The 12,476-nt window shown below is 66.2% G+C and overlaps 1 protein-coding gene across 4 annotated transcripts in view; it reads left to right on the top strand.

The window, feature by feature from the left end:
* Positions 1-12,476, top strand: part of PITPNM3 (PITPNM family member 3) — a 58,177-nt gene that overhangs the window by 34,474 nt on the left and 11,227 nt on the right. For all 4 annotated transcript variants that reach the window (XM_059380919.1, XM_059380920.1, XM_059380918.1 and 1 more), the window contains exons 5-14: positions 951-1,027; positions 1,346-1,581; positions 3,776-3,965; positions 4,218-4,340; positions 4,643-4,827; positions 6,653-6,825; positions 7,808-7,978; positions 8,917-9,111; positions 9,525-9,673; positions 11,548-11,664. In XM_059380919.1, the coding sequence (XP_059236902.1) occupies positions 951-1,027; positions 1,346-1,581; positions 3,776-3,965; positions 4,218-4,340; positions 4,643-4,827; positions 6,653-6,825; positions 7,808-7,978; positions 8,917-9,111; positions 9,525-9,673; positions 11,548-11,664 (1,616 nt within the window). The remainder of the gene's footprint in view (positions 1-950; positions 1,028-1,345; positions 1,582-3,775; positions 3,966-4,217; positions 4,341-4,642; positions 4,828-6,652; positions 6,826-7,807; positions 7,979-8,916; positions 9,112-9,524; positions 9,674-11,547; positions 11,665-12,476) is intronic.

Below are 12,476 nucleotides of genomic sequence, written 5' to 3'. Positions count from 1 at the left end.
CCACGGGCTTGCCCACAGAGCCCCTGGAGGGTCCTCCCCTCGTGGATCCTCGCAGGTGTGGCAGGCTCGGGGTGGGGGTGAGTTCCCCGTCACTGAAGGCACATGAGGGGTTTATCGTCTAGCCGTGTGGTGCGGCCACACAGAGCAAGTGGAATCCTGCCCGTGGGGAGAAGGGAGGGGAAGCAAGGTCTGCGCGGCAGGCGGCCCCGGGTGGGCAGTGAGGGGGCGGCTGGACGTCTCGCGGCGTCTCCCTCCACCCCAGACTCCGATGCAGCGATGTTTGGGAATGCAGGCTTCAGACCGCACAGACTTCTCTGTCAGGGCCCGAGGGCAAATATTCCAGGTCCTGTGGGCTCGAAAGACTCACTGAGGCCCCTGTGAATGGCCACGGACTCCAGCTGTGCCCCAATAAAACTTTATTTACAAGAGCAGGTGGCGGGCCAGATTCAGTCCGCGGCAGCGGCTTGCGGGTCCCAGCGGCAGGAGACGCGGGCTCCGCTAGAAGCCCCAGAGGAAGAGTGGCGGCTGTGGGAGGCGAGGACACCTGGGAGCTCCCCAGACCCAGACGCCGCCACGCCTCTTTGGGGCTCCGCCTGCCCCCGGCCCCCGCTCCCCTCATTCACAGCCTTGCAGTTGGTCTGACGGCTTCAGGCAGATGCTTAAAAAAACACTCTGAGCAGAGCTCCGGCTTTCAGAGGCGTGTTTGGCCCCCGTTTGCGTCCCAAGCTGGAAGCAGGAGTCCCCAGAGGACACGTGTGCTGTTGCGGCTGTCGTGCTTCCTGGGACCGCCTTCCTTGGCCCCAGGCTGCCCCTGCCAGCCTCCCTTGCCTGGGGAGGACAGAAGTTTCTGGTCCTGTTGATCTGGACGCTGTCCCTCCAGCGAGACCCCAGGGAACTCTGAGGCCCTGGCATCGGGAGGCCCATGGGCTGAGTCCTCTGTTCCCCTGCAGGAGAACTGTATCGAGTCTCCCTGAGAAGACAGAGGTTCCCAGCCCAGGGAAGCATCGAGATCCACGAAGACAATGAGGTGGGCTGGCTTCTGGGGTGTCTGGGCCGCCGCCAGTCAGGAGTCCTGGTTGGGAGACTTCCTCACCCTAGGACTTGCTGTGCGCCCCTGCGTAGGTGCTTGTCCTGCTCTGGGCTGCTGGCTCCCAGGGGAACAAGAACGGTCTCGTGGGACTCTCCCCGCCCTGATAACAGGGGCTTGGCCAGCCTGCTGCCCCTGTGCCACCCTCAGAATGCACAGGAGGCCCCGCCACGCGGGGAGCTGAGACAGGCCAGCCACAGCTGTGTGTGCAACGGCGTGTCCCTGCCTCCTGTCTATCCCGACCTGTGTCCTTCTCAGGAAGGCTGCCCACAGCGCTCCTGCAAGACGCACGTCCTCCTGCTGGTGCTGCATGGGGGGAGCATCCTGGACACGGGCGTGGGGGACCCGTCCTGCAAGGCGGCCGACATCCACACCTTTGGCTCGGTGCTGGAGAAAGTCACGCGAGCCCACTTCCCGGCGGCCCTGGGCCACATCCTCATCAAGTTCGTGCCCTGCCCTGCTGTCTGCTCCGATGCCTTTTCCCTAGTCTCTAAGTGAGTCTACGTCCTTCCTGCCCTTTTGGAGAGGTGGCGGAGGGGTCAGTGGGGATGACATGGAGGGGCTCCCCACCCGGCGCACCCCTGCGGCGTAGGGTCCCGAGCGACCAGGAGCACAGGGCTGGAAAGTGGTCAGTGGGAGTCCAGAGCCCTGCACAGCCGTGCAGCACGAGCTCCTCTGCCGGACCCCCTCGATGCTGCAGACCTGCTCCTGGGGCTCACTAGACGCCGGTCTCCTGGCCCAGAGGAGGATGCCGAGGCCCCAAGAGGCGAAGCCAGTTCCCCCGGGGGTACCCGGCCCCTGGAGGTGGGAGTCAAACCTGGGCAGCCTTGCTTTTGAGCCACAGTCAGAACCCAGTGGGCATGTGTATTCTGATGCAGTGGGCACTGGGCCCCACAGACGCCCGGGGAGGACCCAGGGGACGGCCCTGTCCCAGTGTCCTCGTCTGTATGAAGTGGACAGTCATGTCCCAAGTTCCTGCTGGAGACCGTGAAGGTCCCGCGTGCTGGTGCAGCACGCAGAGCAAGGGGTCAGCTGTGACCCAGCTTCGTCCTTGAGAGGGGACAGTGCATCCCATGGACTGGGCCAGGTGGGGGACGTTGCAGAGACCCCGGCTGGAGGGGTTGAGGCAGTGCATTTGCTGGGCCTGGGGCCTTTGTCCAGACCTGCCCCTGGTCCCTGGTGCGGAGAGCAGGGTGTGCGGGGCCCACTGTTCCCTCTGAGACACGGGAAAGTCTCCTCTGCCTTTAGGACCCGAGCAACCTCTTTGCTGACCTACCTGTGGTCACGGGACACACAGGGCAGGTCTCCGTCCAAGCTGGAAGGAGGGACGGCTTGAGTCAGTAGTCCCCCGACCCGATGTGATTCTTGTCAAATGCAGGGCCCTGGGGCTCAGCCCTGGGGCCCCCGTGGTCGGGGGGGGGGAGGAGCCCTGGACTCTACCTGTGGCACAGCTGCTCTGGGCACCTGCTCTGCAGTGGGACTTGGGAAACAGGCTCTTCCCCACTCCAGCCGTCAGGATATCGGGACCCCGGGCCCTCGCCCACCAGATGGCTGACCTCCAGAACTGGGTCAGCCAGGCCTGGCCTGATCACCAGGAAGATGGATGGCCCGACCGCTCAAGGGGAGGGTGGGGACAGCCTCTCTCCCCCAGGCGGCTCCTCGCCGGGCCATCCATCACGCCAGGCACTGCCGGGAGGGAGCTCTTACTCAGCTAATTAAAATCTCTCCGGCAGCAATTGAGGCCTGTTTCCTCTAATTTGTGTTCTTTGGAGATGAGGAATGGCTGTAAGGCCAGCCTTGCCCTCCATGAGGGCTCTGCCACCTGCTCAGGAAACCCTGAGCCTGGTCGCCTGTCCTGCTTCCTGCGCAGTCCCCAGTGGGTTCGTCAGCCTGAGCTCGGGCTGTGGGCAGAGGGCTGGTCCTCTGCCCAGTGAGGCCTGACGTCCCAGGGGACAGAGGCGGGCCAGGTGGGGGTGTGGGCTGGGGTGCGCGCCGGGGTCTGGTCCCAGAGGGGTCTGAGCCACGCACAGATGGAGGGGCTTGCTGGAGGGGAAGCAGGGAAACGAAGGTGCCGGACTGTCCACTGGCCTTGGAGATGCTGTAGGGCAAGGTTTCTTAGTCCCTTCTGGGATCCCACCTTTCACAAGGGTCACAAAGGCTGTGACCCTCTCCTGAGAAGGATGGACACAGGTCACGTGTGCAGCTGTGTGCCCATCTCCAAGCAGTGGCTGACACGGGACCCCATGCCTAGAAGGCTCTCCTTCCTCCTTCCAACATCCCTGAAGCCGTCCTTGAGACCTAGGCCAAAGTCCGCCTCCTCTAGGAAGTCTGCTCTAATGATATGTCCCCCATCCCCAGTCCACACCAGGTGGCTTCCCCACAGTGGCGGTGTCCCTTGGGGCTCAGCAGAAGAGAGCAGGGAAGGCAGCTGTCCCAGGAGACCCCAGGCCCACATCCCAGGCTGGTGCGGGCGGAGTCATGACAGCGCACAGGGGAGTCAGCGCAGTCTGCCCCCAAGCCCCCCGCCTGTGCCCTGTTTCCTCTGGTTCTCACTCAGCCCCTCCCCTAGAGCCCCGAGCAGGGGCCTAACCATGGCCAGCTCGTGCCTGTGCTCCCTTCTGCCCAGTGTGCAGCCCCACACCGGCCCCTGCCTGAGCCTGGCTGGGCTTCCCTTGACCCTGTCTGCAGCCTGAACCCCTACAGCCACGATGACGGCGGCCTCGGCAACAGCCAGGACCACGTCCCTCTGGCTGCCCTGCCCCTGCTGGCCATCTCCTCCCCGCGCTACCAGGACGCGGTGGCGACCGTCATTGAGCGAGCCAACCAGGTCTACGCGGAGTTCCTCAGGTCTCCGGATGGGCTTGGCTTCAGTGGGCAGGTAGGACGGCCTCCCCGACCTGCCCTGCCCTAGCCCGACCCAGGCCCAAGTCTGACCCCTGCGACACCCTGGCCTGAGCCGTTGTCATGCCCACCATGACCGCAGCCTGAGCATCCATCCCCTGGCGGGCTCTGTCGTGTCTCACGGAGACAGGTTCTTTCCTCTCCCGTGGACAGGCATCCGGTGCTCTGGCTGGGTGGGGAGTGCAGGGTCAGCAGTGGGCAGCCTTGGTCCCAGCTGCGTCTTCTCCAGGTGTGTCTCATCGGGGACTGTGTGGGGGGCCTCCTGGCCTTCGACGCCATCTGCTACAGCGCGGGGCCCTCGGGGGACAGCCCGGGCAGCAGCAGCCGGAAGGGGAGCATCAGCAGCACGCAGGTGCAGGCCGGACGGCAGGGACAAGGTGGTGGGACAGGCCGGGGGTCTGGCTCCGGGAGGGGCCTCTCCTGGGGGAGGTGACGTCAGCCCCACACACGTGTCCGAGGTGATTTGCCTGGGTGGGTGGCTTCGCAGCCCTACGGGACTGGGGCCTGGCGCGGGCTGGGTCTAGAGTCCCAAGGGCCGCCAGACCCCGGCTCCCTCGGGAGCGCCCCCCCCGCATCTCAGGACAGAGGGCTTGGCGTCTCCGGTGGCATCTCCAGTGGCAGCAATGCCCTTCTGTCCTCTGTGTGGCCCCAAAGGATAGCCCGGTTGTGGTGAGCGAGGCGTGCAGTCTGGCCGGCAGCAAGCGCCTCAGCAGGAGCAGCATCGACGTGTCCAGCGCGCCCGAGGACGAGGAGCCTCAGAGACCGTTGCCTCGGAAACAGAGCGACTCGTCCACCTATGACTGTGAGGCCGTTGCCCAGCATCACACCTTCCTGTCAAGGTGAGCGCCCCTTCTTGCGCCGTGTCCGCGGCAGAGGGGACCCGGCCTCGGAGGTGGCCTGTGCCCTGCCCCTGCTCCGCTCCGGACCGGCAGGGACCCGGGACAGCTCGGCCCCCTCCCCGGGCCTCGCTGCCCCCTGCCCCGCCGACGGTTCTGAGGAGGTGGTCCGAGAGCAGACAGGGTGTGTTTCGGGAACGGCTCCAGGAGTGTGCTCTCCGTATTCCCCCGAGGGCCACAGAGGCCCCCACGGGGGAGCTTCTGGGGTCACATGGCCCGCGTCCTCGGGCCCCAGGCCCCAGGGTGCTGCCTCCTGCCCAGAGCTCTGTGAGTTGCCTGCACCCGCACTCAGGACTCAGGCCGGTGCTGGCCCACGCGGGGAGGGACGCCCTGGCCTCTGTCCTCTCTGCTTCCTGCCCCCTTTCTTACCGTGACCTGTCCTGGGAGGTCATCACAGACTCTGCAAAGCAGACCTGCTCTGGGCGTGTCCAAGGCCCTCTTCCACGTGCACCATTCATGTGCTTCCCGCACGGGTTTCCTTGGACAAAACCCCTCGTCTCGCGACCGTTCCTGACTTTTTCCCACGTGATAAGTAGCAGGGAGCATTCTCCAAGGGGAGTATTTCATCAGTGAGGACGTCTCACCTGGTCGCAGGACTCCAATCCAGGGCTTCTCCCAGCTCTTGGGACTTGCAGGCGGAGCCCCGGGGACCCTCCCTGTGCGAAGACGGTCCCGAGGGTCAGGGCTGTGTCCCAGGCGCCCTCCAGGAGGGGACTCGGCCAGAGCAAAGGCTCTGCGTTGCCGAGGCTCAAACCGTAACGCAGCTCATGTCTGGGTTGCAAAGTGAAACCACGACCTTCCCAGTTCACCCCTTTACGAGGGCCCGGATCTGGAGAGTGGGAAGAGGTCGGCGGCTTTGCTCTGTGCTGTGGGGACAGGTGGCCGTCTCTCGGGCAGTGACATAGCTGGCGTGTGGTAGGGACCGTCCGGATCCCCCACGCGGACTGCCCAGCCCCAGCGCCGTCCTCACCATGAGAGGCTTGTGGTGCACAGAGGGGTGTCCGGCCTTCAGGTCCAGCTCCCGGACGCTCGCTTGCAGAGGGCAGGCCGCTCACCAGCACTGGTCCTGTTGGGACCCTGTTGTGACCTCCAAGATCCCCTCCCACGCCCACCTCGAGGGTTCTGGCTGAATCCGCGTGCGCTTAACCGATGCCTGGATCAGGGCCCCGGACGGTCTTAACCTCTGAGCTGCGCTTCCAGGCCAGCTGGCAGGTCAGGGAGGCCCCCAGCTCTGCAGCCCGTCTGTCTGGCCTTGCACTCCTGTCCCCGACAGGGTGTCCGCCTGGGCTCCGAGGGGCAGCGGTGCCTGGGGTGGGACTGGTTGGGATTTGCGGGGTTTTCTCCGCCTCCTTTCTCCGCAGGCTGCAGGGGAGGGAGGTGACAGCTGGCTGCATCTGTGTCTGCTGGCTGTGAAGCCCCTGGGGCCGTGTGTGTGGGCTGGGCCTCCCTACAGAGCCAGCACCATGGGGCGGGGCTGCCCACGGGCACGGTGCTCCATGTTCCAAAGTCCTCAGCCCCGCTGTGAAAATACAGTGCTGTCGGAGGGTGGCCACGAGCGTCTGTCCGAGAGTCGCTTCTGGCTGCCCGCCAGCCCTGGCACCGGAGCCCCCTAGGTGGAGGGCCAGTGACCCCAAAGCCTCCCACCTGGCCCTCAGAGGACCGTGGCGGCTGGTACAGAGCCAGTGCAGACATGGAGGGCCGGGCTCTTCCTGCTCAGCCCGCATGCAGTCCCTAACGGCCCCGCCGGCTCTCTCCCTCCCCGGGACAGCATCCACTCCAGCGTGCTGAAGGATGAGGCTGAACCCCCTGCGCCCAGGGCATCCCAGCCACCTGAGGTCAGCCTGGGCCGCCTCGACTTCGACGTGTCCGACTTCTTCCTCTTCGGCTCGCCCCTGGGCCTGGTCCTGGCCATGCGGAGGACGGTGCTGCCCGGGCTGGACGGTGGGTGGCCTGGGCCATGGCCCTAGGGGCCTTGTGTCTCTGCAGCAGCCATCAGGCCCTCCATCTGGGGGAGAGGGTGGGGCACAGGGAGAGCGAAGGGACGGGGTTGGGGGAGACGGCCGTGTCCCCTGATGGGGCAAAGGCGCGGGGGGCTCTCACACCCCTGTTCAGAGACGCCATGTGTGCTCCCTGCTGCCCTCCTTCCGCGGCATGCAGGCTCACAGACCTGTGGCAGCCGGTCAGCACACCCGGACCCCCAGCCTGGGACGGCTGCCCCCCCCCCCCCCACTGACCTACAGCTCACGACCTGCTCCAACCAGTGCTGTCACAGGGGAGTCCCAGAGACTAGGGCACCTTGAGGCTCCGCACTCCAGGACTTCTCAAACTCCTTTTGCAGCAGAGCTCCCCCAACGTGCACCTGATGGGACAGAAGAGAAGGGGGAGCCCTGCCGGAGCAGGCTGGGGGGTGAGGCAGAATCCCATGGCCGCCCTCGGTGTTGCCAAGGAAACCTAGGGCTCCCGGACACTGGAGCGGCCAGTCTCCTGAGCCTGGCTGGCGGGGAGCCTCAGTGGAGACGCCTGCTGGTCTGCGGGAGGAGTGTTCTGCCGCTCTGGCCACTGGAGCCCAGGGGCTGGGCCTCTGGGGAGGGGGCCGCTGTCTGCCCTATCTGCCCAGGCAGTGGCTACGTGAGAGCAGGACGGGTTTGCCGGAGTCTGACCAGGAGAGAGCAGGGGGCAGGGCGGCTGCCTGAGCAAGGACACTGGAGAAGGGGACACGAAGGCTGGGTGGGGAGCCGCAGCGCTGGGCACCTGCTGCCGCTCCTGGGGGCGGGGGCTGAGCAAGGGACTCAGCGTGGCGGCTGTGCTCCTGTGCATAGCCGGGTCGTGGCAGGTTCCTGAGCAGGGGGTGGGCGACTCAAAGCTGCACTCGGGGGTGGGGGGGCAGGAACTAGAAGGGCCCCGTGCACCCTCTCACCCGCAGGCCTCCACGTGCGCCCCGCCTGCGGCCAGGTGTACAGCTTCTTCCACTGTGCCGACCCCTCGGCCTCACGGCTGGAGCCCCTGCTGGAGCCCAAGTTCCACCTGGTGCCGCCGGTCAGCGTTCCCCGCTACCAGAGGTTCCCGCTGGGTGACGGACAGTCCCTCCTCCTGGGTAGGCTCGCGGGGTTTGCGAGCGTGCTGGGCCCCGGGCTGGCCCCACCAGCTTGCCGACGGGGGACCAGCCCCCGCAGAGCAGGTCTGCAGGCTCTAGATGGACAGGTGGTGGGGGAAGCAGCCGCCTCGCCTGCCTTCCCAGCCCTCGGCGGTGTGCACCTGCTCTGCGGGAGGCGACGGGGGGCTCAGGCCCTGCACCCCGGTGGCTTCCCGCGGCTAGCACCAGCATATGGCCCGAGCTGCTGATCTGGACTGCAAGTCCAGGGGTCCACGCTGGGTGCTGACGCTGGAGGGGCAGGTCTGGGAGTGTCCCAGCCTGGTGGGCATCACGCAAGGGGGGGCCTTGGACCATGGCACTGGGACAGGTGGGGACGAGCTGTAGGACAGGGATCCAGAGGAACTTTGCAGGGGGAGCAGGGACACGGCAGCTGGGGGAGGGCCAGTGACCTCTGGGGCTCAAGTGGGGTGAGCCAGGCAGGGGCGGGGAGGCCTGGATTGGACGGTGGCCCAGGTGAGGAAGCCTGTTGTGAGCTCCAGACCAGGTCGGGGGGAGCTGCTGGGCCTGCGATTCGTTCAGGCTTAAAAACCAGCCCAGCCCCGATCTGTAACAGAAACTTAATTTCCAAAAGTCCTAAGAGTCAGGAGCTCCCACTGACAGAAGTGGCTCCGCACCTGCCCCTGTGCACCTTCGAATGCATGGCCCTGCCCCGGGCTGGAGAGCCATGCGGCCCACGCGGCCCAGGGAGGCTTTTGTATGAGAGAGCATGTGGTTCCGGGTCACCTGCGACCTCAGCCCGTGCTCCACAGCTTGTGCCTGCACGACCCATGCCTTAGAAAAGGTCAGGGGTGCAGAAGGCCCATTGGGGGCCCCAAGGGGTGGGTGATGCGGGCTGGGGGACACAGGACCATGGCCCAACTGTGACATAACCCCCACAGCGGATGCCCTGCGTGCCCACAGTCCCCTCTTCCTGGAGGGCAGCTCACGGGACAGCCCGCCGCTTCCGGACGCCCCCTCCTCGTCTCCCCAGGGCCTGAGGGCCCAGCGCCCGGAACGGAGGACGAGCCAGGACAGCTCCCATAGTGAGAGCTCGGCGTCCTCGGACAGCCTGGCACCAGTGGGTGCCTCCCACGGTGAGTGAAGGTCCTTGGGGCCCCACCTAGTCGGAAGTCGAGGGGGCCTCCCCAGGGCAGCTGTAGAGGGCAGGCCAGGAGCCGCAGAGGAAGTCCAGACTGAGCCCTGAGCTTTGGGCCTGGACAGGGCCCTGTGGACCGAGCCCTGGCCTAGACTGACCTCAACCCCCGCCCGAGCCCTCTCCCCAGCGTTCAGTTTTCCCACTGGGAGTCCCTGCATCCCGGGATGAGAGTGGACGTCTCTGTGGGGCCGGCGCCCACTGCCAGTGACCATGTGCAGCCCCCGCCCTGGGGGCAGGCGGGCGAGGGGCTGTGGGAGGCCGGGGGCTCCGTGCTTTGGGCCCACACGGCCCCGCGGGTCAGTCGGGGCCCAAGCAGGCCACGCTGTCCTCATCCCACTGTCGCGCCCACAGTCACAGCCAGGTGGTGGGGCGCCAGGCGCATTGACTACGCCCTGTACTGCCCTGATGTCCTGACGGCCTTCCCCACCGTGGCCCTGCCACACCTCTTCCACGCCAGCTACTGGGAGTCCACGGACGTGGTGGCCTTCATCCTGAGACAGGTGCGGCGCCCCTCCCCAGAAGGCCCGTCCCGGCGCGTGGGGGAGGGCTGCCTTGCCGGCCACCCTGGGCCCCGGAGCCGTCAGCCAGGCCGGGGTCATGCGGTCAGGCGGTCAGTCGCCAGACGAGCACTGGCTTTGGGTCGGTGCTTTCTAGAAAACGCAGGAGAGAGTACCTGGGTGGACGTCCCCGTCTTCAGACACAGAGACAAGTGGTCAGTGGCTACTCCTCCAAGGGGCTCAGTGTCCTCAGAGAGGCTGGGGGCCAGGGGTGCCTGTGTCCACGAGAAGCCACGGCTGGGTTCAGGCGAGGGAGGGCAACCCGCCGACGGGACTTGTTGGGGGGAACCCGTGTCTGCTGCTTGATGGGCTGGAGAGCCGGAGCCCCGCTGTGAGGCCAGCCTGGGAGCCCAACGCAGGGACGGCAGCCGGGTGCTGGCTGTGATGGAGGGGAGGTCCCCGAGCACCAGGGGGGTAGCTTCTAGGTTTGGGGAGGAGCAGGGCCAGGCTGGGATGCGGGAAGCCAAGTCTGAGGTCTGGACCTGGAAGAGGGGGTGCCGGCTGGGGATTGGGGTCTGGAGCTCAGGGCAGACGTGGACGGCATGTAAGGCAGTGACGGGCACGGTGCCCCGATTCCCGCGTGTGTGCTGCCCCACACACGGCAGCTCTCCGCTCCAGCGGGGTGTCTGTCAAAGCAGCCCAGCTCTGAGCCCACCTACCTGGGGGCCCCATCCGATCCCACAGGCTGGGGGTTCGGCCCCCCCGGGCTGCCAGCTTTCGCAAGAACGAACCCCAGGTGCAGGTGGTCGCCAGGTCGTCCGACAAGCCTGCCTTGGGTTTGATCAGGTCACGAGAGCGGCTCCCAGACCCCAGAGAAACCCTTCACTTACGGGATCGTCAGTGTGTTGGGCACGACTCGGGAACAGCGGGTGAAAGAGAGGCTCAGGGCGACGTGCGGGATGGGGGCAGAGCCGCCGTGCCCCAGCCAGCACCACTGTCCCCCAATCTCCATGCGTCACAACCCAGAAGCTCTACAAACCACCTCCTTCTGGGTTTCCGTGGACGCCTCACTCCCCAGCAGGACGGGTCAAATCAGTGGCTGCTGCTGATTGATTCGACCTCCACCGAGGTCGGGACTGGGGTTCTCCCAGCCACTGGCTCCCCCCTAGGTGGGGCCCAAATGCCCCTCACTAACAAACAAAGGACACCTATAGTCCCCCAGTGTTCAGGAGGTGGCAAGGATTTAGGAGATCTTTGCGGAACCGGCCAAAGGCCAGATCTGTGGTCACGCGCCCCCGGATGCCGAGGAAGTCCCCTGGGGAGGGAGCCTGGGATCTGGAGGACTCAGGACAGTCCGCGAGGGCAGGGCAGCAGCGGGAGGGGAGCAGACCTCTGAGCGGGCAGGGTGCAGTCAGGGGGCCTCCTGGAGAACGGTGCTGGGGCCTGGGGCGAGCCTGCCAGCCACAGGTACAGGAGGGAGGTGGGGCAGGTGGGAGCCTTGCATGGGGTGAGTGTTTCATGGGGTATGACCGTGGGAGCCACGGAGAGATGCCACGGTTCTGGGAGGCACAGAGACCATCCTCGGGACGAGCACTGGAGCAGCATCTTTGGGGGATAGAGAGTACGCCCAGTGCGGAGGGGCCAAGCAGGGGGGCTGTGTGGGGAGTGCGGCAGGAGCAAGGCCCGGAGCAGGCAGAAGGGGCCACAGCCAAGCCCCTGAGATTTCTGGAGCCCTGGGTCCTGCTGGGTCCTGCCGGGTCCTGGGGCTCCCAGCCCCCCTGAGTGTCCCAGGCTGGCAAGTGGGCCTGACGCCCCAGACAGAGGGAGCCGGGCGGCCCCGGGTTGACCTGAAGCCCTGTTCCCTCGCTGTCCGTCAGGTGATGCGCTACGAGACGGTGACCGTCAAGGAGAGTGCGGGTCTGGACCCCACGGCGCTGAGCCCCGCCAAGCCCCGGGAGAAGTGGCTCCGTAAGCGGACGCAGGTCAAGTTGCGGGTGCGTGCACGGTGGCTGCTGGGAGCGGGGGCGCGGGGACCTGGGCTCCAGGGGTGGCTGGCTGGGGGGAGATGCTGGCTCCGGAGGAATCGCTGGAGGTACGGCCTCCATAGGTGTGACCTGAGTCAGAGTGCTGTCCATGACCGTGGGGCTTGTGCCCCGAGTGTGGCCTGCTGTGGTACTTGCCAGGACAGAGGGAGAGGAAGAAGACGGAGCAAAGGACTCTCAGGCCAGGCCACGCAGGGCTTCGTGAGCAAGAGTCACCTCTGCGGGGTGTTGAAGTATGAATAGGAGTTTGGGAGGCATAAGTGCACGTGCCGACTTGGCCAGCTGTCCTCGAGTGTGGGTGAGGCCACTGTTTCCCGTGTGGCAGGGAGTGTAGGGCCTAGGACGGAGCCCCTGCCCTGGTGGGCCCCTCGAGTCTGGTGGGAACATTGGCTGTGCACCCTGAGGTGATCAGTGCTGCGCGGACCGGCCGTTTTTGTGAACACACGTATTGAGACAGAGCCGCGTTTGACACCACGTGTACACCTGTGCGGCTCCATGGACCTCGGCAGGGTCACCGACGTGCGCAGACCTCACTGCCGTCTGTTCTGGAACACACTCATGGCCTCGGGGGCAGACGCCTTGCTCGTGCCCCTCAGCACCCCACCGCCCGTCGATTACCCCACCTCCGTGTGCGGGTCACACAGCGTGCTGTCGTCTGCATCTGGCTTCTCTTGTGGGGCGTTTGCGTTCCAGGCGCCTCTGTGGCCGAGCAGTCTCCCTCGCAGGGACCTACTGTTGTCCCGTTCACCGGCTGCCGGGCGTTC

Source organism: Mustela nigripes, chromosome 16 (assembly GCF_022355385.1).
Source record: "Mustela nigripes isolate SB6536 chromosome 16, MUSNIG.SB6536, whole genome shotgun sequence".
NCBI lineage: Eukaryota > Metazoa > Chordata > Mammalia > Carnivora > Mustelidae > Mustela > Mustela nigripes.
This window is presented reverse-complemented; position numbering and strand designations above follow the sequence as displayed.